This window comes from Oncorhynchus gorbuscha, linkage group LG08 (assembly GCF_021184085.1).
Source record: "Oncorhynchus gorbuscha isolate QuinsamMale2020 ecotype Even-year linkage group LG08, OgorEven_v1.0, whole genome shotgun sequence".
NCBI lineage: Eukaryota > Metazoa > Chordata > Actinopteri > Salmoniformes > Salmonidae > Oncorhynchus > Oncorhynchus gorbuscha.
This window is the reverse complement of record NC_060180.1, coordinates 78,776,224-78,801,345: the sequence shown is the minus strand read 5'-3', so window position 1 is coordinate 78,801,345 and position 25,122 is coordinate 78,776,224. Positions and strand designations below refer to the sequence as shown.

General features: G+C 51.0%; 1 protein-coding gene across 1 annotated transcript; it reads right to left on the bottom strand.

Moving 5' to 3' along the window:
- Positions 1-321: 321 nt before the first annotated feature.
- On the bottom strand, positions 322-23,210 carry LOC124042214 (E3 ubiquitin-protein ligase TRIM47-like). The gene is made up of 7 exons (XM_046360628.1): positions 22,555-23,210; positions 16,804-16,899; positions 15,215-15,448; positions 7,905-8,064; positions 7,249-7,314; positions 4,636-4,758; positions 322-690 (listed from the first exon to the last, which is right to left on the bottom strand). Exons 1-7 carry the CDS (start codon positions 23,143-23,145, stop codon positions 617-619), a joined length of 1,344 nt encoding a protein of 447 aa, XP_046216584.1. The 5' UTR covers positions 23,146-23,210; the 3' UTR covers positions 322-616.
- Positions 23,211-25,122: the final 1,912 nt, after the last annotated feature.

The following is a 25,122-nucleotide window of genomic DNA, read 5'->3' as shown; positions in this document are numbered from 1 at the left end:
TTATAGTGTGGACTGGGTCTAACACACACCTGTTATAGTGTAGACTGGTTAGTCTGGGGTCTAACACACCTGTTATAGTGTGGACTGGGTCTAACCTGTTATGCTAACCCGAACACATCGCTCCAACTTTTGTTAAAGTGCATTTAACACTACAGTACCACGCTCAGTGATTTATTCTCTGTGGGACAGGAACTTCCTCCTTTGGCCTGCGTTTGTGTTGTGATGCCAGCTATAGGACTAGGAAGCAAACAGACGTAAACATTTAGCAACAGTGTCCCACTAATGAATACACCACCAGAATGAAGAAGCAAGACAGACGAGTTTAAAAGCAGATCTGTGTATTTATTTCATCGTGTCTTTTAAAAGCATTCATTACAGACTGATTTATTATAATTAAATATGTCTGGGAAAAAAAATACATAATTGTAAATCATGTCTTTAAAAAGTGATACTGTATCACTGTTGAAAGCAACAGGTACTGATTCATCAGGTGAATACATTGTCTGACAAGAGAGAGGTCCCGTCTGGTTCTCTCCAACCGGTCTTCCCACAGTCACAACCTCTGCTTGGGCATCCCCTCTCCCTCTCTTCAGCAAAACCGCTCTCTCTGCCTGAGTTACAGCTTCCTGCGTGACTTCCGCTGCATCATCCTCTGTCTGGAGCCGTTGGAGGAGGAGGAGAGCTTGGATCCTGAGACGACAGAAGAGTTAGTCAGCACAACTCTAGGAAGACCTGGGACACAGCTGTATAGTGATGTGTCTTCACTTTACTGTAAAACTAGATACAACCTGGGACAGAGGTTGGGCTGATGAGGGGGACCGGAGTTGGGCTGTTGAGGGGGACCGGAGTTGGGCTGTTGAGGGGGACCGGAGTTGGGCTGTTGAGGGGGACCGGAGTTGGGCTGTTGAGGGGGACCGGAGTTGGGCTGTTGAAGGGGACCGGAGTTGGGCTGATGAGGGGGACCGGAGTTGGGCTGATGGGGGACCGGAGTTGGGCTGTTGAGGGGGACTGGATCACTGGAGTTGGGCTGTTGGGGGTGACCGGAGTTGGGCTGTGGGGGTTGACCGGAGTTGGGCTGTGGGGGTGACCGGAGTTGGGCTGTGGGGGTGACCGGAGTTGGGCTGTGGGGGTGACCGGAGTTGGGCTGTGGGGGTGACCGGAGTTGGGCTGTGGGGGGGGGTGACCGGAGTTGGGCTGTTGGGGGGGGGGAGGGTGACCGGAGTTGGGCTGTTGGGGGAGGGGGACCGGAGTTGGGCTGTTGGGGGGGGGGACCGGAGTTGGGCTGTTGGGGGAGGGGGACCGGAGTTGGGCTGTTGGGGGAGGGGGACCGGAGTTGGGCTGTTGGGGGAGGGGGACCGGAGTTGGGCTGTTGGGGGAGGGGGACCGGAGTTGGGCTGTTGGGGGGAGGGGGACCGGAGTTGGGCTGTTCCGGAGTTGAGCTGTTGAGGGGGACCGGAGTTGGGCTGTTCCGGAGATGAGCTGTTGAGGGGGACCGGAGTTGGGCTGTTGAGGGGGACTGGATCACTGGAGTTGGGCTGTGGGGGTGACCGGAGTTGGGCTGTGACCGGAGTTGGGCTGTTGGGGGGAGGGGGACCGGAGTTGGGCTGTTCCGGAGTTGAGCTGTTGAGGGGGACCGGAGTTGGGCTGTTCCGGAGATGAGCTGTTGAGGGGGACCGGAGTTGGGCTGTTGAGGGGGACTGGATCACTGGAGTTGGGCTGTTGGGGGTGGGGCGGAGTTGGGCTGTGGGGGAGGGGGACCGGAGTTGAGCTGTTGAGGGGGACCGGAGTTGGGCTGTGGGGGGACCGGAGTTGGGCTGTTGAGGGGGACTGGATCACTGGAGTTGGGCTGTTGGGGGGGGGGAGGGGGACCGGAGTTGAGCTGTGGGGGAAGGGGGTGGGGGGAGGGGGACCGGATTTGGGCTGTGGGGGGGGGGGGAGTTGAGCTGTTGAGGGGGACCGGATGGGCTGTGGGGGGGACCGGATGGGCTGTGGGGGGGTCCGGAGTTGAGCTGTTGGGGGAGAGACCGGAGTTGGGCTGTTGGGGAGAGAGGGGGAGTTGGGCTGTTCCAGAGTTGGGCTGTTGTTGGGGGAGACCGGAGTTGGGCTGTTGGGGGGAGAGACCGGAGTTGGGCTGTTCCAGAGTTGGGCTGTTGAGGGGGAGACCGGAGTTGGGCTGTTGGGGGGAGAGACCGGAGTTGGGCTGTTCCAGAGTTGGGCTGTTGAGGGGGACCGGAGTTGAGCTGTGGGGGGAAGGGGGTGGGAGGGGGACCGGAGTTGAGCTGTTGAGGGGGACCGGATGGGCTGTGGGGGGGTCCGGAGTTGGGCTGTTGGGGAGGAGACCGGAGTTGGGCTGTTGGGGAGGAGACCGGAGTTGGGCTGTTGAGGGGGAGTTGGGCTGTTGAGGGGGAGTTGGGCTGTTGAGGGGGAGTTGGGCTGTTGAGGGGAGTTGATGTGGGGGGGGAGACCGGAGTTGGGCTGTTGGGGGGAGACCGGAGTTGGGCTGTTGGGAGAGGAGACCGGAGTTGGGCTGTTGGGAGAGGAGACTGGAGTTGAGCTGTTGAGGGGGAGTTGGGCTGTTGAGGGGGAGTTGGGCTGTTGAGGGGAGTTGGGCTGTTGAGGGGAGTTGGGCTGTTGAGGGGAGTTGGGCTGTTGAGGGGAGTTGGGGGGGACCGGAGGTGGGCTGTTGGGGGGAGAGACCGGAGTTGGGCTGTTGGGAGAGGAGACCGGAGTTGGGCTGTTGGGAGAGGAGACCGGAGTTGGGCTGTTGGGGGGAGAGACCGGAGTTGGGCTGTTGGGGGGAGAGACCGGAGTTGGGCTGTTGGGGGGAGAGGGGAGTTGGGCTGTTGGGGGGGAGGGACCGGAGTTGGGCTGGGGGAGTTGGGCTGTTGGGGGGAGTTGGGCTGTTGGGGGAGAGACCGGAGTTGGGCTGTTGGGGGGAGAGACCGGAGTTGGGCTGTTGGGGGAGAGACCGGAGTTGGGCTGTTGGGGGAGAGACCGGAGTTGGGCTGTTGGGGGAGAGAGACCGGAGTTGGGCTGTTGGGGGAGAGACCGGAGTTGGGCTGTTGGGGAGAGAGAGTTGGGCTGTTGGGGGAGAGGGGAGTTGGGCTGTTGGGGGGAGAGGGAGTTGGGCTGTTGGGGGGAGAGACCGGAGTTGGGCTGTTGGGGGGAGAGACCGGAGTTGGGCTGTTGGGGGGAGGGACCGGAGTTGGGCTGTTGGGGGGCTGAGTCATATTAAAGTACAACGGAGCTCCTACACCTACCTTTCAGGTTGGGGTCTCCCTCAAAACAACAGAGTTGGGTCTGTCAGACTAAAACCCACAACTATCATCGTCTAGTACTGGATTTGACCAATAGAGTTGTAGAGTTGGTTTCAGCATTATCTACTAGTTGGTTTCAACTTACCGAAGGGGGAGAGCCCCGAATGTTGGGACTGCAGCTCCCGGGGGAGAGACCGGGTTGGATCCTGTTGGGGGAGCCAGAGCTGGCGGAGGAGCCACCACTGTAGGAGGGAGAGACGGGTCAGTTGGGCTGCCCACAAACAACTGCTAGGCCCAGTGCCAAACAGACTCGGAGTCCAGAAACAACTCCTAGGCCCAGTGCCAAACAGACTCTAGTCCAGAAACAACTCCTAGGCCCAGTGCCAAACAGACTCTAGTCCAGAAACAACTCCTAGGCCCAGTGCCAAACAGACTCTAGTCCAGAAACAACTCCTAGGCCCAGTGCCAAACAGACTCTAGTCTAGAAACAACTCCTAGGCCCAGTGCCAAACAGACTCTAGTTGAAACAACTCCTAGGCCCAGTGCCAAACAGACCTAGTCCAGAAACAACTCCTAGGCCCAGTGCCAAACAGACTCTAGTCTAGGGCTGTAGGGGGTGCCAAACAGACTCTAGTTGGGCTGAAACAACTTGGGCCCAGTGGAAACACAGAACCAACTGACCTAAATTAAATGGCTAAATACATTTTAAAAAGCACTGCAATGGATGAGAAAGGGTTGAATCATTACATTAGAGATTGGGCTAGTAGGGGTAGAGACCGGAGTTGGGCTGTTGGGGGAGAGAGGTAGAGTTGGGCTGTGGAGGTGGGGGAGAGACCGGAGTTGGGCTGTTGGGGGAGAGAGGTAGAGTTGGGCTGTTGGGGGAGAGACCGGAGTTGGGCTGTTGGGGGGAGAGACCGGAGTTGGGCTGTTGGGGGGGGAGAGACCTGGAGTTGGGCTGTTGGGGGAGAGACCGGAGTTGGGCTAAAGTGGGGGAGAGACCGGAGTTGGGCTGTTGGGGGAGAGACCGGAACAACAGGTGTTGGGGTAGAGACCGGAGTTCAGACTGGAAAACCGGAGTTGGGCTGTTGGGGGACCAGATGGAGTTGGGCTGTTGGGGGAGAGACCGGAGTTGGGCTGTTGGGGGGAGGGGGACCGGAGTTGAGCAACACTGCTGTTGGGGATGGCTGAGTCATATTAAAGTACAACTAGCTCCTACACCTACCTTTCAGGTTGATCCGACAGGTCTCCCTCAAAACAACAGGTCGAGCAAGTCTCCACATCAGACTAAAACCCACAACTATCATCGTCTAGTACTGGATTTGACCAATAGAGTTGTAGAGTTGGTTTCAGCATTATCTACTATTAGGTTTCAACTTACCGAAGGGTGAGAACGCGAAGCCCCCGAATGTGGGGACTGCAGCTCCCGGGCTGAGGAACGGGTTGAGATCCTCCTCACTGGAGATCTGCTCTACTGCAGCCAGAGCTGGCGGAGGAGCCACCACTAGGTAGGAGGAGACAGAACGGGTCAGAACATAGGCAATGCCCACAAACAACTCCTAGGCCCAGTGCCAAACAGACTCTAGTCCAGAAACAACTCCTAGGCCCAGTGCCAAACAGACTCTAGTCCAGAAACAACTCCTAGGCCCAGTGCCAAACAGACTCTAGTCCAGAAACAACTCCTAGGCCCAGTGCCAAACAGACTCTAGTCTAGAAACAACTCCTAGGCCCAGTGCCAAACAGACTCTAGTCCAGAAACAACTCCTAGGCCCAGTGCCAAACAGACTAGTCCAGAAACAACTCCTAGGCCCAGTGCCAAACAGACTCTAGTCTAAAAACAACTCCTAGGCCCAGTGCCAGAAACACAGAACCAACTGACCTAAATTAAATAAAGGCTAAATACATTTTAAAAAGCACTGCAATGGATGAGAAAGGGTTGAATCATTACATTAGAGATAGGAGGTAGATAGGAGGTAGAGTAGAGGTAGATAGGAGGTAGATGGAGGTAGAGTAGAGGTAGAGTAGAGGTAGAGTAGAGGTAGAGTAGAGGTAGAGTAGAGGTAGAGTAGAGGTAGATAGGAGGTAGAGTAGAGGTAGAGTAGAGGTAGAGTGGAGGTGGAGGTAGAGTAGAGGTAGAGTAGAGGTAGAGTAGAGGTAGAGTAGAGGTAGAGTAGAGGTAGAGTGCTCCAGTTTCAACTGTTCTGCCTTACTATTATTCAACCATGCTGGTCATTTATGAACATTTGAACATCTAGATAGGAGGTAGATAATCTAGAGGTAGGCACAGCCAGAAGAGGGACTGGCCACCCCAGATGGAGGTAGAGTCTCTAGAGGTAGATTCTCTCTTTCTTTCTCTCTCTAGAGGTAGAGAGGACCTGAGTAGGACCGTGAGGACTACCTGGACAGATGGCTAGAGGTGGAGGTAGCTAGAGGTTCCCCAGTCCACCTGAGTTGGGCTGCTGGGGGAGGGGGACCAGTTGAGCAACACTGTTCTGCCTTATTATTATTTGGGGATGCTGAGTCATTTATGAACATTTGAACATCTTTCAGGTTGATCTGTTATAAGGTCTCCCTCAAAACAACAGGTCGAGCAAGTCTCCACATCAGACTAAAACCCACAACTATCATCGTCTAGTACTGGATTTGACCAATAGAGTTGTAGGTTGGTTTCAGCATTATCTACTTTGGTTTCAACTTACCGGGAGTAGCCACCGTGCTTTTACACCTGCATTGTTTGCTGTTTGGGGTTTTAGGCTGGGTTTCTGTACAGCACTTTGAGATATCAGCTGATGTACGAAGGGCTGAGATCCTCCTCACTTGAGATCTGCTTTACTGCAGCCAGAGCTGGCGGAGGAGCCACCACTAGGTAGGAGGAGACAGAACGGGTCAGAACATAGGCAATGCCCACAAACAACTCCTAGGCCCAGTGCCAAACAGACTCTAGTCTAGAAACAACTCCTAGGCCCAGTGCCAAACAGACTCTAGTCCAGAAACAACTCCTAGGCCCAGTGCCAAACAGACTCTAGTCCAGAAACAACTCCTAGGCCCAGTGCCAAACAGACTCTAGTCTAAAAACAACTAGAGGAGGTGCCAAACAGACTCTAGTCCAGAAACAACTCCTAGGCCCAGTGCCAAACAGACTCTAGTCTAAAAACAACTCCTAGGCCCAGTGCCAGAAACACAGAACCAACTGACCTAAATTAAATAAAGGCTAAATACATTTTAAAAAGCACTGCAATGGATGAGAAAGGGTTGAATCATTACATTAGAGATAGGAGGTAGATAGGAGGTAGAGTGGAGGTGGAGGTAGAGTAGAGGTAGAGTAGAGGTAGAGTAGAGGTAGATAGGAGGTAGAGTAGAGGTAGAGTAGAGAGGTAGAGTAGAGGTAGATAGGAGGTAGAGAGGAGGTAGAGAGGAGGTAGAGAGGAGGTAGAGAGGAGGTAGAGTAGAGGTGGATAGGAGGTAGATAGGAGGTAGATAGGAGGTAGATAGGAGGTAGATAGGAGGTAGAGTAGAGGTAGATAGGAGGTAGATAGGAGGTAGATAGGAGGTAGATAGGAGGTAGAGAGGAGGTAGAGTGGAGGTAGAGAGGAGGTAGAGTGGAGGTAGAGAGGAGGTAGAGTGGAGGTAGAGTAGAGGTGGATAGGAGGTAGAGTAGAGGTAGATAGGAGGTAAATAGTAGGTAGAGAGGAGGTAGAGTGGAGGTAGAGAGGAGGTAGAGAGGAGGTAGAGTGGAGGTAGAGTGGAGGTAGAGTGGAGGTAGAGTGGAGGTAGAGTGGAGGTGGATATGAGGTGTAGATTGTAGAGGTAGAGTAGAGTAGGGGTAGAGTAGAGGTAGATTGGAGGTAGATTGGAGGTAGATGTAGATTGGAGGTAGATTGGAGGTAGATTGGAGGTAGATTGGAGGTAGATTGGAGGTAGATTGGAGGTAGATTGGAGGTAGAGTAAGAGTAAAGGTAGAGTAAAGGTAGAGTAGAGGTGCACAGTAACTCACATGCTGTTGGATCAGTCCGGAAACAGCTGGGGGGTTCTGGTGACTCTACTATAGACACCTCTCTCACTGGGGAGGAACACAGACAGTCTGCTGTATTTACTCAAGGTATGGTATGGATCCTGCCTCGTTCTCAGAGGAATAAATACATCAAATCAGGCCTTTTGAGGACAGGTGCTGACTATTTTTGTTTCACTTCCAGTATCAAATGGTTTTGGTGTCTGAAAAAAAACAAAATTAAATGATAAACATATTTTAAGAAGTCCCACTTTAACTTTTAACTTGAGAGAAGAGTAAAGAAGAGGTTCTCAGGAGATAAATGGTTCTGTACCTCTCTCGGGAGATAAATGGTTCTGTCACCTTTCTCAGGAGATAAATGGTTCTGTACCTCTCTCAGGAGATAAATGGTTCTGTACCTCTCTCAGGAGATAAATGGTTCTGTACCTCTCTCAGGAGATAAATGGTTCTGTACCTCTCTCAGGAGATAAATGGTTCTGTCACCTCTCTCAGGAGATAAATGGTTCTGTACCTCTCTCAGGAGATAAATGGTTCTGTCACCTTTCTCAGGAGATAAATGGTTCAGGAGATAAATGGTTCTGTACCTCTCTCAGGAGATAAATGGTTCTGTCACCTTTCTCAGGAGATAAATGGTTATGTACCTTTCTCGTAGATGCTGATGAAGCTCCCTTGACACACCTCCTCCAGGAGCCCTCTGAAGTCAGCTACCGATGACATCACCATGTTAAAGGTGAAGTTGGGGTCGAAGGTCACAGCTGGCAGGCCTCCAATCACAGGAGAGGAGCTCAGAGACTGACAGCTCTACAACAACACAGAGACAGATGGGTTAGAGAGACCAGAGAGCGAGAGAGAGAGAGACATAGCCTGGCCTGGCCAGCAGAGAGCGAGAGAGAGACATAGCCTAGGCAGGAGAGAGAGAGCCATAGCCTGGCCAGGAGAGACAGAGAGAGAGACATAGCCTGGCCAGGAGAGAGAGAGACATAGCCTGGCCAGGAGAGACAGAGAGAGAGACATAGCCTGGCCAGGAGAGACAGACATAGCCTGGCCAGGAGAGAGAGAGACATAGCCTGGCCAGGAGAGAGAGAGAGACATAGCCTGGCCAGGAGAGAGAGAGAGAGACATAGCCTGGCCAGGAGAGAGAGAGAGAGACATAGCCTGGCCAGGAGAGAAAGAGAGAGAGAGACATAGCCTGGCCAGGAGAGAGAGAGAGAGAGAGACATAGCCTGGCCAGGAGAGAGAGAGAGACATAGCCTGGCCAGGAGAGAGAGAGAGAGAGAGAGAGAGAGAGAGAGAGAGAGAGACATAGCCTGGCCAGGAGAGAGAGAGAGACATAGCCTGGCCAGAGAGAGAGAGAGAGAGAGAGAGAGACATAGCCTGGCCAGGAGAGAGAGAGAGAGAGACATAGCCTGGCCAGGAGAGAGATAGCCTGGCCAGGAGAGAGGGAGAGAGACATAGCCTGGCCGGGAGAGAGAGAGAGATACATAGCCTGGCCGGGGGAGAGAGAGAGAGAGACATAGCCTGGCCGGGGAGAGAGAGAGACATAGCCTGGCCGGGAGAGAGAGAGACATAGCCTGGCCGGGAGAGAGAGAGACATAGCCTGGCCGGGAGAGAGAGAGACATAGCCTGGCCAGGAGAGAGAGAGACATAGCCTGGCCAGGAGAGAGATAGCCTGGCCAGGAGAGAGAGAGACAGAGACAGAGACAGAGAGAGAGAGAGAGAGAGCCTGGAGAGAGAGAGAGAGACAGAGAGAGAGAGAGAGACAGAGAGAGACAGAGAGAGATACATAGCCTGGCCGGGAGAGAGAGAGACATAGCCTGGCCGGGAGAGAGAGAGACAGAGACAGAGAGAGAGACAGAGAGAGAGAGAGAGAGAGACAGAGAGAGAGAGAGAGAGAGACAGAGAGACAGAGAGAGAGAGAGAGAGACAGAGAGAGACAGAGAGAGATACATAGCCTGGCCGGGAGAGAGAGAGAGAGAGAGAGACATAGCCTGGCCGGGAGAGAGAGAGAGAGAGACATAGCCTGGCCGAGAGAGAGAGAGAGAGACATAGCCTGGCCGGGAAAGAGAGAGAGAGACATAGCCTGGCCGGGGAGAGAGAGAGAGAGAGACATAGCCTGGCCAGGAGAGAGAGAGACATAGCCTGGCCAGGGAGAGAGAGAGAGACATAGCCTGGCCAGGGAGAGAGAGACATAGCCTGGCCGGGAGAGGGAGAGACATAGCCTGGCCAGGGAGAGAGAGAGAGAGACATAGCCTGGCCGGGGAGAGAGAGAGAGACATAGCCTGGCCGGGAGAGAGAGAGAGACATAGCCTGGCCGGGAGAGGAGAGAGACATAGCCTGGCCGGGAGAGAGAGAGAGACATAGCCTGGCCGGGGGAGAGAGAGAGAGACATAGCCTGGCCGGGAGAGAGAGAGAGACATAGCCTGGCCGGGAGAGAGAGAGAGAGACATAGCCTGGCCGGGAGAGAGAGAGAGAGACATAGCCTGGCCGGGAGAGAGAGAGAGAGACATAGCCTGGCCGGGAGAGAGAGAGAGAGACATAGCCTGGCCATGAGAGAGAGAGAGAGACATAGCCTGGCCATGAGAGAGAGAGAGACATAGCCTGGCCATGAGAGAGAGAGAGAGACATAGCCTGGCCATGAGAGAGAGAGAGAGACATAGCCTGGCCATGAGAGAGAGAGAGAGACATAGCCTGGCCGGGAGAGAGAGAGAGACATAGCCTGGCCATGAGAGAGAGAGAGAGACATAGCCTGGCCATGAGGAGAGAGAGAGAGACATAGCCTGGCCATGAGAGAGAGAGAGAGAGACATAGCCTGGCCGAGAGAGAGAGAGAGAGACATAGCCTGGAGAGAGAGAGAGAGAGATACATAGCCTGGCCGGGAGAGAGAGAGAGAGACATAGCCTGGCCAGAGAGAGAGAGATAGCCTGGCCAGAGAGAGAGAGACATAGCCTGGCCATGAGAGAGAGACATAGCCTGGCCAGGAGAGAGAGAGAGACATAGCCTGGCCAGAGAGAGAGAGACATAGCCTGGCCGGGAGAGAGAGAGAGAGACATAGCCTGGCCAGAGAGAGAGAGAGAGACATAGCCTGGCCAGGAGAGAGAGACATAGCCTGGCCGGGAGAGAGAGAGAGACATAGCCTGGCCGGGAGAGAGAGAGACATAGCCTGGCCAGGAAAGAGAGAGAGAGAGACATAGCCTGGCCAGGAGAGAGAGAGAGACATAGCCTGGCCAGGAGAGAGAGAGACATAGCCTGGCCAGAGAGAGAGAGAGAGACATAGCCTGGCCGGGAGAGAGAGAGAGACATAGCCTGGCCGGGAGAGAGAGAGAGACATAGCCTGGCCGGGAGAGAGAGAGACATAGCCTGGCCAGGAGAGAGAGATACATAGCCTGGCCGAGAGAGAGAGAGATACATAGCCTGACCGAGAGAGAGAGAGATACATAGCCTGGCCAGGAGAGAGAGAGACATAGCCTGGCCAGGAAAGAGAGAGAGAGAGACATAGCCTGGCCAGGAGAGAGAGAGAGAGACATAGCCTGGCCAGGAGAGAGAGAGAGACATAGCCTGGCCGGGAGAGAGAGAGACATAGCCTGGCCAGGAGAGAGAGAGACATAGCCTGGCCGGGAGAGAGAGAGAGACATAGCCTGGCCGGGAGAGGGAGAGACATAGCCTGGCCGGGGAGAGGGAGAGACATAGCCTGGCCGGGAGAGAGAGAGAGACATAGCCTGGCCGGGGAGAGAGAGAGAGACATAGCCTGGCCGGGGAGAGAGAGAGAGACATAGCCTGGCCGGGAGAGGAGAGAGAGACATAGCCTGGCCGGGAGAGAGAGAGAGAGACATAGCCTGGCCGGGAGAGAGAGAGAGAGACATAGCCTGGCCGGGAGAGAGAGAGAGAGACATAGCCTGGCCGGGAGAGAGAGAGAGACATAGCCTGGCCATGAGAGAGAGAGAGAGACATAGCCTGGCCATGAGAGAGAGAGAGAGACATAGCCTGGCCATGAGAGAGAGAGAGAGACATAGCCTGGCCGGGAGAGAGAGAGAGACATAGCCTGGCCATGAGAGAGAGAGAGAGACATAGCCTGGCCAGAGAGAGAGAGAGACAGAGCAGAGAGAGAGACAGAGAGAGAGAGAGAGAGAGAGACAGAGAGAGAGACAGAGAGAGAGAGAGAGAGAGAGACATAGCCTGGCCGAGAGAGAGAGAGAGACATAGCCTGGCCGGAGAGAGAGAGACATAGCCTGGCCAGGAGAGAGAGATACATAGCCTGGCCGAGAGAGAGAGAGATACATAGCCTGACCGAGAGAGAGAGAGATACATAGCCTGGCCGAGAGAGAGAGAGAGATACATAGCCTGGCCGGGAGAGAGAGAGAGACATAGCCTGGCCGGGGAGAGAGAGAGAGACATAGCCTGGCCAGAGAGAGAGAGAGACATAGCCTGGCCAGGAGAGAGAGAGAGAGACATAGCCTGGCCAGGAGAGAGAGAGACATAGCCTGGCCAGGAGAGAGAGACATAGCCTGGCCGAGAGAGAGAGAGACATAGCCTGGCCAGGGAGAGAGAGAGACATAGCCTGGCCGGGAGAGGGAGAGACATAGCCTGGCCGGGAGAGAGAGAGACATAGCCTGGCCGGGAGAGGAGAGACAGCCTGGCCGGGAGAGAGAGAGACATAGCCTGGCCGGGAGAGAGAGAGAGACATAGCCTGGCCGGGAGAGGAGAGAGACATAGCCTGGCCGGGAGAGAGAGAGAGAGACATAGCCTGGCCGGAGGAGAGAGAGAGACATAGCCTGGCCGGGGAGAGAGAGAGAGAGAGAGAGACATAGCCTGGCCGGAGAGAGAGAGAGAGATAGCCTGGCCGGGAGAGAGAGAGAGAGACATAGCCTGGCCGGGAGAGAGAGAGAGACATAGCCTGGCCGGAGAGAGAGAGACATAGCCTGGCCAGGAGAGAGAGAGACATAGCCTGGCCGGAGAGAGAGAGAGAGACATAGCCTGGCCAGGAGAGAGAGAGAGACATAGCCTGGCCAGGAGAGAGAGAGACATAGCCTGGCCAGAGAGAGAGAGACATAGCCTGGCCAGGGAGAGAGAGACATAGCCTGGCCATGAGAGAGAGACATAGCCTGGCCATGGGAGAGAGAGACATAGCCTGGCCAGGAGAGAGAGAGAGAGACATAGCCTGGCCGGGAGAGAGAGAGACATAGCCTGGCCGGGAGAGGGAGAGACATAGCCTGGCCGGGAGAGAGAGAGACATAGCCTGGCCGGGAGAGAGAGAGAGACATAGCCTGGCCGGGGAGAGAGAGAGAGACATAGCCTGGCCGGGAGAGAGAGAGAGACATAGCCTGGCCGGGAGAGAGAGAGAGAGAGACATAGCCTGGCCGGGAGAGAGAGAGAGACATAGCCTGGCCAGGGAGAGAGAGAGAGAGACATAGCCTGGCCGGGAGAGAGAGAGAGACATAGCCTGGCCGGGAGAGAGAGAGAGACATAGCCTGGCCGGGAGAGAGAGAGAGACATAGCCTGGCCAGGAGAGAGAGAGAGAGACATAGCCTGGCCAGGAGAGAGAGAGAGAGAGACATAGCCTGGCCAGGAGAGAGAGAGAGAGAGACATAGCCTGGCCAGGAGAGAGAGAGAGAGAGACATAGCCTGGCCAGGAGAGAGAGAGAGAGAGACATAGCCTGGCCGAGAGAGAGACATAGCCTGGCCGAGAGAGAGACATAGCCTGGCCGAGAGAGAGACATAGCCTGGCCGAGAGAGAGACATAGCCTGGCCGAGAGAGAGAGAGAGACATAGCCTGGCCATGAGAGAGAGACATAGCCTGGCCGAGAGAGAGAGAGAGACATAGCCTGGCCGGGAGAGATGAGAGAGAGACATAGCCTGGCCGGGAGAGAGAGAGAGAGACATAGCCTGGCCAGAGAGAGAGAGACATAGCCTGGCCAGGAGAGAGAGAGACATAGCCTGGCCAGGAGAGAGAGAGAGCCTGAGAGAGAGATAGAGAGAGAGAGACATAGCCTGGCCAGGAGAGAGAGAGACATAGCCTGGCCAGGAGAGAGAGAGAGAGAGACATAGCCTGGCCGGGAGAGAGAGAGAGACATAGCCTGGCCAGGAGAGAGAGAGAGAGAGACATAGCCTGGCCAGGAGAGAGAGAGAGAGAGACATAGCCTGGCCAGGAGAGAGAGAGAGAGAGACATAGAGAGAGAGACATAGCCTGGCCAGAGAGAGACATAGCCGAGAGAGAGAGACAGAGAGAGAGACAGAGAGAGAGACAGAGAGAGAGAGAGAGAGAGACAGAGAGAGGAGGAGAGAGAGAGACAGAGAGAGGAGAGAGAGAGAGAGAGAGAGATAGCCTGGCCGAGAGAGAGAGAGAGACATAGCCTGGCCAGAGACAGAGAGAGAGAGAGAGATACATAGCCTGGCCGAGAGAGAGAGAGACATAGCCTGGCCGGGAGAGAGAGAGAGAGAGACATAGCCTGGCCGGGAGAGAGAGAGAGAGAGAGACATAGCCTGGCCGGGAGAGAGAGAGAGACATAGCCTGGCCAGGAGAGAGAGAGACATAGCCTGGCCAGGAAAGAGAGAGAGAGAGAGACATAGCCTGGCCAGGTCAGAGAGACATAGCCTGGCCAGGAGAGAGAGACATAGCCTGGCCGGGAGGAGAGAGACATAGCCTGGCCAGGAGAGAGAGAGAGACATAGCCTGGCCAGGAGAGGGAGAGACATAGCCTGGCCGGGAGAGAGAGAGACATAGCCTGGCCGGGAGAGGGAGAGACAGCCTGGCCGGGAGAGGGAGCCATTAAGCCTGGCTCGGGAGAGGGAGCCCGTCTGGAGACTTCCCAAGTTCCTGGCCGGGACTGGAGTTGAAGAGAGACAAGCCTGGCCGGGAGCTGGAGAGAGAGAGACATCCAGCCTGGCCCTAGAGAAACAAGGGCAGAGTTCATAGCCTGGCCGGGAGAGACCACTGAGAGACATAGCCTGGCCAGGGAGTCAAAAGAGAGCTAGCCTGGCCCGGGAATGGTGGAACATAGCCTGGCCAGGAGAGAGAGTCAATCACCACCTTCCGGGGAGACACCTGAGACATAGCCTGGCCAGGAGAGAGAGACATAGCCTGGCCTAAGGAGAGCAGATTGAGAGACTAGCCTGGCCATGAGAGAGAGACATAGCCTGGCCATGCTCTGGATAAGAGAGACATAGCCTGGCCATGAGAGAGAGACATAGCCTGGCCATGAGAGAGAGACATAGCCTGGCCATGAGAGAGAGACATAGCCTGGCCATGAGAGAGAGACATAGCCTGGCCGGGAGAGAGAGAGAGACATAGCCTGGCCATGAGAGAGAGACATAGCCTGGCCGGGAGAGAGAGAGAGACATAGCCTGGCCAGGAGAGAGAGAGAGACATAGCCTGGCCAGGAGAGAGAGACATAGCCTGGCCAGGAGAGAGAGAGAGAGAGAGAGACATAGCCTGGCCAGGTCAGAGAGACATAGCCTGGCCATGAGAGAGAGACATAGCCTGGCCGGGAGAGAGAGAGAGAGAGCCTGGCCAGAGAGAGAGAGAGAGATAGAGAGAGAGAGAGAGAGAGAGAGAGAGAGAGAGAGAGAGAGAGAGAGAGAGCCTGAGAGAGAGAGAGACAGACATAGCCTGGCCGGGAGAGAGAGAGAGATATAGCCTGGCCATGAGAGAGAGACATAGCCTGGCCGGGAGAGAGAGAGAGACATAGCCTGGCCAGGAGAGATGGATACCTACTCTACATCAGTCACCTCAGACTGAGGATGGTATTGACAGGACCTACTCTACATCAGTCACCTCAGGCTGAGGATGGTATTGACAGGACCTACTCTACATCAGTCACCTCAGGCTGAGGATGGTATTGACAGGACCTACTCTACATCAGTCACCTCAGGCTGAGGATGGTATTGACAGGACCTACTCTACATCAGTCACCTCAGGCTGAGGATGGTATTGACAGGACCTACTCTACATCAGTCACCTGTAGGAAGAAGATGTGGTCCTCAGTGTGTGAAAGCTGCTCCAACTCAGCATCTCTCCTCCTCAACTCAGACATCTCCTGCTCCAGTTTGGCCAGCAGTCCTTCAGCTTGGCTGACAGCAGTCTTCTCCTGGGCTTTGATCAACTCCCTCACCTCAAACCTCTTCAGCTCCATGGAGCGGATGAGCTCTGTAAACACCCTCTCAGTGTCCCCCACGGCCGACCGCGCTGAACGCTGGAGGGGGACACAGACACACAGCAGATGTCGGCAGCAGCGTAGCCTAGTGGTTAGAGTGTTGGACTAGTAACCGGAAGGTTGTGAGTTCAAACCCCCGAGCTGACAAGGTACAAATCTGTCGTTCTGCCCCTGAACAGGCAGTTAACCCACTGTTCCCAGGCCGTCATTGAAAATAAGAATATGTTCTTAACTGACTTGCCTGGTTAAATAAAGGTAAAAAAATATAAAAATATAAAAATATATAAAAAAAATGTCTATATGGGTCTTGAATATATCTAAAGTACTAATGCAATATTGTGTGAGACTGAAGCCGTGTTGCATATTTTAATTATCAAATAAGTTCAATGAATAGAAACAGACAGAGGTTTAGTATCAGGACTAGTGTGGCCCAGTCCATTCCCCATATTGCTACACACAATTGGAGCCTCCTAGGATAGGATAAGTAATCCCTCTCACCCCCCTAAGTTTTTAGATGCACTATTGTTAAGTGACTGTCCCACTGGATGTCATAAGGTGAATGCACCAATTTGTAAGTCGCTCTGGATAAGAGCATCTGCTAAATGACTTAAATGTAAATGTAAATGTAATGGAGAATCTGCAACTGCAAGTCCTTCTCCCATCGTTAGACAGACAGATACTCACAGTTAGAGAGCTGATGGCCTGTCTCAGCTCCTGCACGTCCTTCTCCCATCGTTAGACAGACAGATACTCACAGTTAGAGAGCTGATGGCCTGTCTCAGCTCCTGCACGTCCTTCTCCCATCGTTAGACAGACAGATACTCACAGTTAGAGAGCTGATGGCCTGTCTCAGCTCCTGCACGTCCTTCTCCCATCGTTAGACAGACAGATACTCACAGTTAGAGAGCTGATGGCCTGTCTCAGCTCCTGCACGTCCTTCTCCCATCGTTAGACAGACAGATACTCACAGTTAGAGAGCTGATGGCCTGTCTCAGCTCCTGCAAGTCCTTCTCCCATCGTTAGACAGACAGATACTCACAGTTAGAGAGCTGATGGCCTGTCTCAGCTCCTGCACGTCCTTCTCCCATCGTTAGACAGACAGATACTCACAGTTAGAGAGCTGATGGCCTGTCTCAGCTCCTGCAAGTCCTTCTCCCATCGTTAGACAGACAGATACTCACAGTTAGAGAGCTGATGGCCTGTCTCAGCTCCTGCAAGTCCTTCTCCCATCGTTAGACAGACAGATACTCACAGTTAGAGAGCTGATGGCCTGTCTCAGCTCCTGCACGTCCTTCTCCCATCGTTAGACAGACAGATACTCACAGTTAGAGAGCTGATGGCCTGTCTCAGCTCCTGCACGTCCTTCTCCCATCGTTAGACAGACAGATACTCACAGTTAGAGAGCTGATGGCCTGTCTCAGCTCCTGCACGTCCTTCTCCCTCTCCTGGATCCTCTGCTGAGACCTCCTCTTCAGCTCCCCCAGCTGGCTCTGAAGAGAAATGTACAGACAGACAGAGAGACAGGCAGACAGACCATTAACATTGCTTCATGACATAAACATTGACTTCAGCTATAACTGTAAAGGGTAGTCTGGGGCTGATAATCCTTTTTCAGGACTTTTAAATCATGCTATAATGCTATTAAAGCCATTGTCTTCACAAAAATGTCGCCATCATCTCTCAGCTCTTTAACACAAGGTCTGACACAAAATGCATTATTTTACACAATATCCAATATCACTATCTAATGCTGTAGGCAGCACTCTGCCTTCTCGCTGCAGCTCTCAGCCATTAGCTTCACCCACGACTGACTCATGTTAACTACAAACCTGTGTTTTAACATTTAGAAACGTCAACGATAATCACACGTAATACCGCTTCCGAAACATATGGCCCTTATCTTTAATCAGCGAGAAAAAAACCTTCAACTAAAATATGATACAATCATCTGTCACAGATCCATACAGCCTCCATCCTACTAAACTACACTGTAGTAGTTACAGACCCATACAGCCTCCATCCTACTAAACTACACTGTAGTAGTTACAGACCCATACAGCCTCCATCCTACTAAACTACACTGTAGTAGTTACAGATCCATACAGCCTCCATCCTACTAAACTACACTGTAGTAGTTACAGACCCATACAGCCTCCATCCCTACTAAACTACACTGTAGTAGTTACAGACCCATACAGCCTCCATCCTACTAAACTACAGACCCATACAGCCTCCATCCTACTAAACTACACTGTAGTAGTTACAGATCCATACAGCCTCCATCCTACTAAACTACACTGTAGTAGTTACAGACCCATACAGCCTCCATCCTACTAAACTACACTGTAGTAGTTACAGATCCATACAGCCTCCATCCTACTAAAATACACTGTAGTAGTTACAGATTACAGCCTCCATCCTACTAAACTACCAGTTACAGACCCATACAGCCTCCATCCTACTAAACTACACTGTAGTAGTTACAGATCCATACAGCCTCCATCCTACTAAACTACACTGTAGTAGTTACAGATCCATACAGCCTCCATCCTACTAAACTACACTGTAGTAGTTACAGATCCATACAGCCTCCATCCTACTAAACTACACTGTAGTAGTTACAGACCCATAGAGCCTCCATCCTACTAGACCATGGTGCTTGCCTACGGAGCTGTGAGGGGAACGGCACCTCAGTACCTCCAGGCTCTGATCAGGCCCTACACCCAAACAAGGGCACTGCGTTCATCCACCTCTGGCCTGCTCGCCTCCCTACCACTGAGGAAGTACAGTTCCCGCTCAGCCCAGTCAAAGCTGCTCGCTGCTCTGGCCCCCCAATGGTGGAACAAACTCCCTCACGACGCCAGGACAGCGGAGTCAATCACCACCTTCCGGAGACACCTGAAACCCCACCTCTTTAAGGAATACCTAGGATAGGATAAGTAATCCTTCTCACCCCCCTTTAAGATTTAGATGCACTATTGTAAAGTGACTGCTCCACTGGATGTCATAAGGTGAATGCACCAATTTGTAAGTCGCTCTGGATAAGAGCGTCTGCTAAATGACTTAAATGTAATGTAAATGTACTAAACTGTAGCAGTTACAGACCCATACAGCCTCCATCCTACTAAACTACACTGTAGTAGTTACAGATCCATACAGCCTCCATCCTACTAAACTACACTGTAGTAGTTACAGACCCATACAGCCTCCATCCTACTAAACTACACTGTAGTAGTTACAGACCCATACAGCCTCCATCCTACTAAACTACACTGTAGTAGTTACAGACCCATACAGCCTCCATCCTACTAAACTACACTGTAGTAGTTACAGACCCATACAGCCTCCATCCTACTAAACTACACTGTAGTAGTTACAGATCCATACAGCTATGGAGCCTCCATCCTACTAAACTACACTGTAGTAGTTACAGACCCATACAGCCTCCATCCTACTAAACTACACTGTAGTAGTTACAGATCCATACAGCCTCCATCCTACTAAACTACACTGTAGCAGTTACAGACCCATACAGCCTCCATCCTACTAAACTACACTGCAGTAGTTACAGATCCATACAGCCTCCATCCTACTAAACTACACTGTAGTAGTTACAGATCCATACAGCTATGGAGCCTCCATCCTACTAAACTACACCGTAGTAGTTACAGATCCATACAGCCTCCATCCTACTAAACTACACTGTAGTAGTTACAGACCCATACAGCTATGGAGCCTCCATCCTACTAAACTACACCGTAGTAGTTCAGATCCATACAGCCTCCATCCTACTAAACTACACTGTAGCAGTTACAGACCCATACAGCCTCCATCCTACTAAACTACACTGTAGTAGTTACAGACCCATACAGCCTCCATCCTACTAAACTACACTGTAGTAGTTACAGATCCATACAGCCTCCATCCTACTAAACTACACTGTAGTAGTTACAGATCCATACAGCCTCCATCCTACTAAACTACACTGTAGTAGTTACAGATCCATACAGCCTCCATCCTACTAAACTACACTGTAGTAGTTACAGACCCATAGAGCCTCCATCCTACTAGACCATGGTGCTTCATCTCACGGAGCTGTGAGGGGAACGGCACCTCAGTACCTCCAGGCTCTGATCAGGCCCTACACTCAAACAAGGGCACTGCGTTCATCCACCTCTGGCCTCTTGCCTCCCTACCACTGAGGAATTACAGTTCATCTCAGCCCAGTCAAAGCTGCTTGCTGCTCTGGCCCCCAATAATGGAACAAACTCCATCACTGACGCCAGGAAATGGAGTCAATCACCACCTTCCGGAGACACCTGAAACCCCACCTCTTTAAGGAATACCTAGGATAGGATAAGTAATCCTTCTCACCCCCCTTTAAGATTTAGATGCACTATTGTAAAGTGACTGCTCCACTGGATGTCATAAGGTGAATGCACCAATTTGTAAGTCGCTCTGGATAAGAGCGTCTGCTAAATGACTTAAATGTAATGTAAATGTACTAAACTGTAGCAGTTACAGACCCATACAGCCTCCATCCTACTAAACTACACTGTAGTAGTTACAGATCCATACAGCCTCCATCCTACTAAACTACACTGTAGTAGTTACAGACCCATACAGCCTCCATCCTACTAAACTACACTGTAGTAAGTTTACAGACCCATACAGCCTCCATCCTACTAAACTACACTGTAGTAGTTACAGACCCATACAGCCTCCATCCTACTAAACTACATAGTAGTTACAGACCCATACAGCCTCCATCCTACTAAACTACACTGTAGTAGTTACAGATCCATACAGCTATGGAGCCTCCATCCTACTAAACTACACTGTAGTAGTTACAGACCCATACAGCCTCCATCCTACTAAACTACACTTAGTTTACAGATCCATACAGCCTCCATCCTACTAAACTACACTGTAGCAGTTACAGACCCATACAGCCTCCATCCTACTAAACTACACTGCAGTAGTTACAGATCCATACAGCCTCCATCCTACTAAACTACACTGTAGTAGTTACAGATCCATACAGCTATGGAGCCTCCATCCTACTAAACTACACCGTACATTACAGATCCATACAGCCTCCATCCTACTAAACTACACTGTAGTAGTTACAGACCCATACAGCTATGGAGCCTCCATCCTACTAAACTACACCGTAGTAGTTCAGATCCATACAGCCTCCATCCTACTAAACTACACTGTAGCAGTTACAGACCCATACAGCCTCCATCCTACTAAACTACACTGTAGTAGTTACAGACCCATACAGCCTCCATCCTACTAAACTACACTTGTTTACAGATCCATACAGCCTCCATCCTACTAAACTACACTGTAGTAGTTACAGATCCATACAGCCTCCATCCTACTAAACTACACTGTAGTAGTTACAGACCCATACAGCCTCCATCCTACTAAACTACACCGTAGTAGTTCAGATCCATACAGCCTCCATCCTACTAAACTACACTGTAGCAGTTACAGACCCATACAGCCTCCATCCTACTAAACTACACTGTAGTAGTTACAGACCCATACAGCCTCCATCCTACTAAACTACACTGTAGTAGTTACAGATCCATACAGCCTCCATCCTACTAAACTACACTTGTTTACAGATCCATACAGCCTCCATCCTACTAAACTACACTGTAGTAGTTACAGACCCATACAGCCTCCATCCTACTAAACTACACTGTAGTAGTTACAGATCCATACAGCCTCCATCCTACTAAACTACACTGTAGTAGTTACAGATCCATACAGCTATGGAGCCTCCATGCCACTTTATATAATGTTTACATACCCTACATTACTCATCTCATATGTATATACTCTAAACCATCTACTGCATCATGCCGTTCGGCCATTGCTCATCCATATATTTATATGTACATATTCTTATTAATTCCTTTACACTTGTGTGTATGAGGTAGTAGTTGTGGAATTGTTAGGTTAGATTACTCATTGGTTATTACTGCATTGTCGGAACTAGAAGCACAAGCATTTCGCTACACTCGCATTAACATCCGCCAACCATGTGTATGTGACCAATAACATCTGCTAACCATGTGTATGTGACCAATAACATCTGCTAACCATGTGTATGTGACCAATAACATCTGCTAACCATGTGTATGTGACCAATAACATCTGCTAACCATGTGTATGTGACCAATAACATCTGCTAACCATGTGTATGTGACCATTAACATCTGCTAACCATGTGTATGTGACCATTAACATCTGCTAACCATGTGTATGTGACCAATAACATCTGCTAACCATGTGTATGTGACCAATACCATTTGATGTTATTTTAATGGAGAGCTTTTCTTCCAAAAACAAGGTATTTTCTAAGTGACCCCACACTTTTGAATGGTAGTGTGTATACACACACACACACACACACACACACACACACACACACACACACACACACACACACACACACACACACACACACACACACACACACACACACACACACACACACACACACACACACACACACACACACACACACACACACACACACACACACACACACACACACACGGCTGGGAAACTCCACGAACTCTGATTTCAAGAGAGAATACTATTATGAAGAAAGGGCCAGACTAGCTGAACTCTTTATGAACTGCTCTGGTGTGTATTAGTTACAACTGTCCCCACACATCCTGTGAACTAACATCATAACGGTTTAGAGCAGGCAGGTACGGTGGCTCCCATAGGACATAAGGTGAGCCAAAAGGTACACACAACAATAATGCATAAGGGCTACATAGCGAACATAACAAACGCAACATTTTATTATGGATTCACATGACAACTAAATTGCCATGTGCGACGCAATGTATGTGAATTGACACAACTCTTCCACGCAAAATCCCGACCCCTTCTCTCGGTGTGATTTAGGCTTCATGTGTAATGTAATGGAACAGAGTCATTATTCATAAGGGCAATGGTTAACCAAAATATCTGACCTTTTATCACGTCAAAAAAAAAATGGTTAATGTCCATTAGAAATATTCTAATTTCTACTTTAGATCAATCCTATACGTTTTGTGTTGGGTGACGACGAGCAGTTAATCATCAACAGAGAACGGGCCGTGCCGATATCCTACCTGTTGTTGCTGGATCTCAGTCTCCACCAGCACCGTGTCATGGCCCTTATGCTCCGCCGTCATACACAGGTAACAAATACAGTGTTGGTCGGTCCGACAGTACACCTCCAGCAGCTTGTCGTGGTGCGGACAGATCGTCTCCTGTAGTTTCTTGGAGGCCTGGACCAACTTGTGTTTCTTAAACGGAGCGGATTCGTAGTGAGGCAGGAGGTGGGTGTCGCAGTAAGAGGCCAGACACACCAGACAGGATTTAACGGCTCGGTTCTTCCTCCCGGTGCACACGTCACATTCCACGTCCTCCGGTCCGGCGTAGCACTGTTCCGGGGGAGCAGCTTGAAGTCCTGTCTTCTTGAACTTGTCCACCACCTCGGATAGCATGGTGTTTCTGCCCAGGAGAGGCCTCGGGTTGAAGCTCTGGCGGCACTGCGGACAGCAGTAAAAACCCAGAAAATCGTCCTGGTCCCAGTAGCCTTTAATACAGACCGAACAGTAGCTATGACCACACGGGATGGTCACGGGATCCCTCAGCACATCCAGACATATGGAACAGTTGAATTGGTCTTGGTCGAGGAAGAGTCCAGCTTGAGCCATTTTGTGAACACAAACAGCGAGTTAAAGAGACGAGCTTTGTTTACAGGAAGTGGAGGGTGTGGGGATGTCGTCGGAAGAAGGCAGACGCCGAAGGTCCGCAAACCAACGTTAAAGGTACATGTCGCCACCTACCGTGCTGGAGTGTTGTGGTCAATCCCGGGTTACAACATCAACTCCACATTTCTTAATCCTCCTACCTAACTCAGTATTTCTGAGAAAATAAAAAAGAGCCCTACTAATTTATAATAGACCCTCCCCCAAATCTCTTCCAACCCTAAACTTCAATTTAATAAAAACTCTGTTGCTGCATCCACAAATGATCTTCAGTTTGGCAGTTCTTTCCACGAATGCAGTCAGGTTGATAACCTTTCCAATGAAGGCTATGAAGTCAACTATCCAGATGTCCTTCGACAAGACACAAAGACTTTTGCAATTGTCTCAGAACAGGGCAGCACAGCTGGCCCTTGGATATACAGACAGCTAATATTAATCATATGCATGTCAATCTCTCCTGGCTCAAAGTGGAGGAGAGATTGACTTCATCACTACTTGTATTCATGAGAGGTATTAACATGTTGAATGCATTGAGCTGTCTGTTTGAACTAATGGAACACAGCTCAGACACCCATACATACCCCACAAGACATGCTACCAGAGGTCTGTCTAAACTACTGACACACAGCTCAGACACCCATACATACCCCACAAGACATGCAACCAGAGGTCTCTTCACAGTCCCCAAGTCCAGAACAGTCTATGGGAGGTGCACAGTACTACATAGAGCCATGACTACATGGAACTCTATTCCACAGTACTACATAGAGCCATGACTACATGGAACTCTATTCCACAGTACTACATAGAGCCATGACTACATGGAACTCTATTCCACAGTACTACATAGAGCCATGACTACATGGAACTCTATTCCACAGTACTACATAGAGCCATGACTACATGGAACTCTATTCCACATCAAGTAACTGATGCAAATTAGATTTTTTTTTGTAACCTTATGGAACAACGGTGACTGTGAAGCAACACAAACATATACACAGACACATGCACACACACACTATAACATACACACTATACACACACACACACAATACACATACTATAACACACACACTATAACACACACACACACACACACACACACACACACACACACACACACACACACACACACACACACACACACACACACACACACACACACACACACACACACACACACACACACACACTATAACATACACACACACACACACACGATAACATACACACTATACACACTATACACACACAATACACATACTATAACACACACACTATAACACACACACACACACACTATAACACACACATACACTAACACACACACACACACACACACACACACACACACACACACACACACACACACACACACACACACACACACACACACACACACACACTATAACATACACACACACACACACACACTCACACACACACACACTATAACACACACACACACACACACACACACACACACACACACACACACACTCACACACACACACACACACACACACACACACACACACACACACACACACACACACACACACACACACACACACACACACACACACACACACATAACTATAACACACACACACACACACACACACACACACACACACACACACACACACACACACACACACACACACACACACACACACACACACACACACACACACACACACACACACACACACTATAACACACACTATACACACACACACACTATACACACACGCACAATAACATACACACTATAACATACACACTATACACACACACACAATAACATACACACTATACACACACACACACACACTATAACATACACACTATACACACACACACACACACAATAACATACACACTATACACACACACACACTATAACATACACACGAT